This window comes from Triticum urartu, unplaced genomic scaffold, assembly GCF_003073215.2.
Source record: "Triticum urartu cultivar G1812 unplaced genomic scaffold, Tu2.1 TuUngrouped_contig_2389, whole genome shotgun sequence".
Classification (NCBI taxonomy): Eukaryota; Viridiplantae; Streptophyta; class Magnoliopsida; order Poales; family Poaceae; genus Triticum; species Triticum urartu.
Window position 1 is genome coordinate 1 of NW_024112864.1, and position 6,427 is coordinate 6,427.

At 49.8% G+C, this 6,427-nt stretch overlaps 1 protein-coding gene across 1 annotated transcript; it reads right to left on the reverse strand.

The window, feature by feature from the left end:
- Window positions 1-3,206, reverse strand: LOC125526947 (probable uridine nucleosidase 1). The gene is made up of 9 exons (XM_048691542.1): window positions 2,901-3,206; window positions 1,893-2,008; window positions 1,756-1,815; window positions 1,180-1,362; window positions 989-1,093; window positions 800-896; window positions 597-704; window positions 362-497; window positions 1-156 (listed from the first exon to the last, which is right to left on the reverse strand). The coding sequence occupies exons 1-9, from the start codon at window positions 2,959-2,961 to the stop codon at window positions 48-50; spliced, it is 975 nt and encodes a 324-aa protein (XP_048547499.1). The 5' UTR covers window positions 2,962-3,206; the 3' UTR covers window positions 1-47.
- Window positions 3,207-6,427: the final 3,221 nt, after the last annotated feature.

Sequence of the window (6,427 nt, forward strand, 5' to 3'; positions counted from 1 at the left end):
CATTACACTTCAGCTCAAAGAGTCAGAATAGACCTCTGGCTCTATTCTCAGGGCGCCATCAGCAGCTTCTTCACATATGCAAGGACCTTTGGCACATCGACTGTCCATGCAACTGAAATTGGTGCATAACCCGACCATGGATTTTCTGAATTCCACCTGCAATGTAGTGTGAACGAGCAATCAATATCTTGCATCTACAACTGAATACTCAGAAATGACATTCTAGTTAGAATTTAACCCAGTGGACTGGGCACGTGCGACACTTAAATCACCAGATTAATATGTTTGTAAGAATGTTGAAACACTTGAGTAGGTAGAGCTAATGTGATTTACTCAGATATAGTAAATATGATATACATACTTTTTCAATCCATGATCCATCAAAGTATGGCCGGTGCAAATGCCCTGGGTCTCGACTCTCACAACACCCTTCTTGAATGTGAAGTACTCAGGGTGAACTAAGGCTGTAAAGCTCACAGGATCATGTAGGAAAATCCCTGGATAGAATGCATGAATCAGTTGGAAGTGAAACTGGCTTCGAAGATTCAGCGGCAACTTTAGCAAAAGCATACCGAAAAGACAGGGCTACAATATACCTTGGAAGCCGTCAGACTTCTCATGCCAATCTCTGTAGAACTTGCACATGTCACACAAGAACTGTGCGTGCACCCCTTTTGAGTTTTTCAGTTCCAAGAGATCCTCATCTGCATAAAAGAAGTTTCACACGGCGGGCTAGTAGTTAACCCCCATACTCATACAAGTTGAGCTATGAAGACGACACTGGTATCAAGGAACAAACCTGTAAAACAGCATTGAGTTGTTATGTTAATGCCAACCACATCAATATCTGCTCCTGATGTAAAAACTACATCCGCTGCATCCGGATCTCCATAGATCTGCACAGTTGTACACTCAAAGTTTAATGCTTGTGTTGTTGTTTCTGCTTGTTCATAAATAATGCACCAGTGTTTAGTACACATGACTATACATTTGCTTCAGCAGCAGGGTTGACATTTCCAGCTGCGAAGAAAGCTCCACCCAGCACAACTATTTTTTTGACCTTGCTTGCAAATGACGGGTCCCTTTTGATGGCCTAACAAAGAATACAAGCTATCTCTTAGCCCCTGGCATGGGATGCACAGCATGGTAAATAGCTTTATCCTGTAACTGTAAGCATACCAATGCGACATTTGTCAGGGGTCCCAATGCAAGTACAGATATCTCTCCAGGAAACTGAGAGACCTTATTAACCATGAACTCGGCAGCACTTTCCTCAACCTTCTTAGTAGTAGGTGCAGGAAGAGACAAGTTACCAAGACCATCGGATCCATGAACAAAGTCAGCAACGCGTGGCTCTCCTCCCTATAATACAAAAGTCATGTCATTCAGCTGGCCAACCGAAACTGTAGTTTAACATAGTATTATTGGAGGTCTCAATTCTGAACTCCATCTACCATATAAAATATGTAGGCTCATGTTACATGCCACGCTACCGACTATCTATCAATGAGCTAATAATATGACATGTAGAGCAAGTAGGAAAAAGAAAACACCCACTAGTGCAAATACGAAATGGCATCTTGTACAATCAATTACTTGACCTTAGCTAAATGCTTTTGATGGATAATAATCCAGTAGGCACTCAAGAGTCATTTTTAATTGATAATACAAAATGCACACTAGCATCAACTAAACAAGAAACATCCAGTTGCAAAGCCATCGTGAAGTTTGAAATGTACAGAATTGCCATCGTACCTTAAGAGGCTCCGGGCTGCCCTCTGCTACTGGAACCTCAGGATGCCCTGCTCTCTCACACTGTCCTTTGAAGACTCAAAACGGTTAGCAAAAGCAAGAATCGGAAGAAGCAAAACTCAACAGTGCCCGACGCTCACCAGCAAGAGCGCATTGCGTGTAGCATACTCGGTAGTGACGTTGCCAAATATGGTTGTCAGCCCAATGATCTCCACACTTGGTTCTCCAAAAGCCATTAGGATCGTCATGCTGTCATCTAGAAATCAGAGAAAGTAGGCAGTGAGAATAAATAGGGAATAATAGCTTTCTACAGGTGAGGGTTTTTGTTTTGTTTTGTTTCGTTTTGAGAAGGAGATATCGTGTAGTAGTAACAGTACAGACTGTGGTTTGAGTTGCGCATGCAGCATACTGGTACGAAGCCGTTGACATTGAAAGCCAGTGTAACATTTGAAAAGTATGTACACCAGCATCCTATTGTTGTTGATCATATAACTGGAAGCTTAGCTGTGAACTTGTGGCAAAGGCAATAATATAGTTTGGATTGCTGGAACTTGGCAAGAAGCATAAATATACTACTAATCCCCAATCCGAATTATAATTGACACAACCTCTACGTTTGCCAACCATAAAAGTTGTATCCAACAACGTTGCTGAAATCGATGTCACTATGTTCGCGAGAAGATACAACTCTCATACTAGCATCAATTACGGCGCCGTAAACTAGCGAACGGATCGTGCAGTTCGGTGCTAATTAAGTAAGTACTAGTACTCCACTTGCAGAAGAAAACTGAACCACAATTGCATTGTTTTTGCTACTCGACTCCACTGAAGAAGGGGGTATGACGACAAACCGTCGTAGATGGTGGCACGGCACGGCACCGTCGCTTTCGTCGGCAGGCTGGGTTGAAACGCCATACATAACCCAACCACGTGCGAGCAGAGTGGTAAAGTAACAGCAAAGTGGAGCTTTCGTGGTACGCGATGTTAGAATATGATAACGAAGCGTAATTTCTGCCTAGCAAGCACACTCCTCTCCATCCATCCATTAATGTCAACAACAGGTGGGAAAGGGGGGAACTAGCAGAGAATCGAAGCGAGAGAGAGAGAAACAATGGAGAAGGGAGGGAGGGAGGGATTAAGGAGAGCACCGATGCCGGGATCCGTGTCGATGATGACCCTGTCGCGGCGGATCTGCCCGTCCTCCCCCATCGTCGTCGGGATCCCTTCCCTTCCCTTCCCTTCCCTTAGCTAGCGAGGGGAATCGGAATCGACAAGGAAGGAAGATGCGAGCAGAGCCAAGTGGATTAGCGGGACGCAACCTCGCCCTTTCCTTCTCCAGAAGACTGTCCCTTTTCCAACGAGCCTCGCTTCCCCGGACTTTTATAGACGATGCAACACACGGAAGGTTGGGGGTAAAGGGGGTGTCAGGAGCGCCAAGTTCCTTCCTCTTGCTGCTGGGGCTGGGTTAATGGGAAAAGGAAGATGAGATCTTGGCGGTGGAACGCCCGTCGGATCAGCGTGACCGTGTCCCGTAGGCCGTCAGATCTGGATTAGATGGGATAGAGCAGGACAAGTGGAGGAGCTTCCATGGAGATGGGGGGCAATAATAACGAATCATGTCCTTTCCTCACCAAAAAAAAACGAATCATGTCCATAAAGCAAAGGCATCCCCACACTCCGTCGTATTCTAGATACATCCATTTCTGCGACGAATAATTTGAAACGGATGGAGTAGCTTTTTGTTTGATTTGACGGGGTTACATGTGTGTGATTTTTCTTTGTGTGTGTTACATGTGGGTAATTTTAATGTCGCGCCTTCTGGAGGTGTCAGCCAGAAAAGCCTCCGTCGCAATTGGCATGAAATAGTGTCGTTCTTCTCTCACGACAAGAATTATGGATCATAGTATGTGCTTTTGTTGCTAAAATATTCATTTCAACAACCAATAAGTTATATAACTAATTTTTTTAGTAGTGAGTGTCTAAGCTATTCAATGAGAGATGAGAGAATTGGTAGCAATTCCGCCGGCCTGCACGCCAAGAGAAGGGAGGTTGCCATCAACTGGGAGCTCCAGCTTGGATCCATAACCGTCGTGGAAGGGAACCCCGTGCCACCCGAGGCACTGGCAGCTAGATCAAGCCACCAAGGCAGCCACGGGCGCGCCCCGCACGACCCACCACGCCACCTTCAGGAACAACGGCAGGGGCGAGGCACGCGCGAGCCCCCACCACCACCCGGAGGCCGCCTGCCAGCGCCAAACTCCACCAGCCGAGGGGAGATGAGATCTCGCTGTCACCGACGTCGATCGAGCTTTGCCTAGTGGCGGCGAGGGGAGGAGGGGTGGAGTACCGACGACGCGAGGGTTGTCCTCCTTATCGCCCGTGAGAGCGATGTGGGAGGGGGATACTTTCTCCCGCTTCATGTCCCGCCAAGAGGTCATATGTATGCTCATTATGTGTTGTATTCTCTTGACGATACATTATGAGTTAAATATACACACCCTTTATGAGAGAGAGAGAAAACGGATATAGCTACAATGGTGTTTATACGCCGTGTCCTTGTTAACAGCATTGCATGGAGACTCCTTAGATGCGCTCGTCGGGATGAAAACCCAGTATTTGATCTTCAGTGGTTGTCGAATAACGGCATCGTTTATGTGTCGTTCTCTTTTTTAAAGGTACGGCTTTCAGAAAACATTTCTTGTTGTTCATGCATTGTTAAAGACGGTTGATGGTGTTGTTACTTGTACGTTGTCTGTCTGTCGTGTCATTTATTTTTCTGTTTCTTCTTTTTATCTTTTTCTTTTTTGCATGCAACCACGGTGTCTAGACTAGGTCTGTATGTTTTGTCGTTGTAAAGACCAAAGATATCTTACTCTTTGTTGAAAAATAAAGAGTCGTTTAACAACCGTGAGAGTTTACATAAAATGTGAAATTCTTGAAAATGTTCCAGAAAAGCGGCCCGGCGGAAATCACAGGCTTCATGCCGTGTCTACTACTTAGTACACTTTGAGAGAAAAGGTTTCCCCCCCGCTTTGTATTACAAAACAAACATCCGATACAACCAACGATAGATGTTGAGGCAGAAGCAGCACAATCACGTCAAAAAAAAGAGAAAAAAGAAAAGAAACAAATGCCGATAACAGCGGATTGACAAAGACGACGTAGCCTCGCGACCGCTGCTTTCACCGGAAGTCGTCCCCCAAGCTCCGAGACTCCGAAGCGCCGGTATCAATCAACACCTTCAAGAAGGACGCGACGATGACGACGCTGCTGCCAAGGGTTTCCCCCGGTACACGGTGAGGAAAGAGGAAGGATAGCCCCGACGCCCTTCAGGAAGGTTCGATGGCACCCTCAGGCGCCACGGCGTCGATGTCGGCCAAGACAACAGGGATTTCTCCCGATCCCATCCTCCACCTCAGGCACTCCGGTGCTCGCCACCAAACCGACCACCACCCTGTGCACACGGACATGAAGATTCCCACGCTATCTCACCACGGCACCGCGAAGATGGCCAGCACAACGAGGAAGGAGCCGGGACTAGGGCAGCAGCACCGTCAGCATACTGGAGGGGCCCACCTCCACCGTCCATGATGGTAGCTGACCGGACGCCAAAGCGGGAGCCTGCCGGGCCCTCAGAGGCCCGGACAACTCCTGCCTTCGCGCCGCAGCTGGCATGCCGTCGGCGTCGCTGCCCTCCCCCCCCCCCCCCCCCCCGTCCGAGCTGCTCCACCACCTGACCACACAGACGACGACAAAAGCCACACCGGGGGCTGGCCCGCTAGGACCCAGATGGGGCCCGCGGGCCCCGATCTGGGCCGGGGCGCGCCACCGGCCAACCAGCGCCACCACGCCGTCTCGCCGCCAAAGGGTCGCGCCACCACCGAGCGAGCCGCCGGCCACCGCGCCGGGACGCCGGGCCATCATCAGGCCGAGGGGCACCGCCGCCACCCCCATGCCCCGAGCAAGGAGCCGCGCGCGTGGGGACAGGCAGGCCCCGCCGCCGCCAACACCACCCGGCCAGCGCCGGGGGCGCCCATCGGCGGCGGCAAGGAGGGAAGGAGCGACGAGGGCGGCCGAAGGGGAGGCAGGGCTCGCGTCGCCCCGGCCACCTCTCGGGGGGGGGGGGTGGGAGCGGGGGGAGGGGGGGGGGGGGAAGGGGGCGGCGACGGGGCCTAGGACGGCCGGCGGTGGCGGAGGAGGGAGGGAGGAACCCTAGGTCGGAGGAGCGGGGGGCTAGTTTTACTACGTAGCACACTCGCTCGCACCTTGGCCAATAGCCATTCATGTTCTTGCTTCGATGTCTCAAGCCTCAGCTAAGAGGTACGTTATTGATCAACAAGGACCAGAACACATGAGGAGATTGATCATTAAGCTAGCTCACCCACTAAACTAATCAAACCAGGTCAGCAACGCCTCTAGACGCTAGCAGAAACATTTATTTTCTGTAGTATACTGTATTATGGTGTCTATCCACGTTCGGCCCGGTCACCGTCTCCATCCAAATCCAATCCCCTCCCTCGTGGAAACTAATAACACGACTCGCTCCAAGATGCTCTCCGGCCTGCGTTTCCAAGAGGCATGTGCGTTTTCTGCGTGGAATGGAACGACGCTAGCTTGCGATGATTGATTCAAGGGAGTACCTAGAACTCATCCAGATGAGATATAATTTGGTCTC

Excerpts from the sequence above, each read along its gene's own strand:
- LOC125526947 (XM_048691542.1), bottom strand. The coding sequence starts at position 2,961 with ATGGGGGAGGACGGGCAGATCCGCCGCGACAGGGTCATCATCGACACG. Across the intron at positions 1,816-1,892 it reads CACGCAATGCGCTCTTGCTG|TGTGAGAGAGCAGGGCATCC; the intron begins GTGAGCGTCGGG and ends TTCAAAGGACAG. Across the intron at positions 498-596 it reads GAAGTCTGACGGCTTCCAAG|GGATTTTCCTACATGATCCT; the intron begins GTATATTGTAGC and ends CATTCTATCCAG.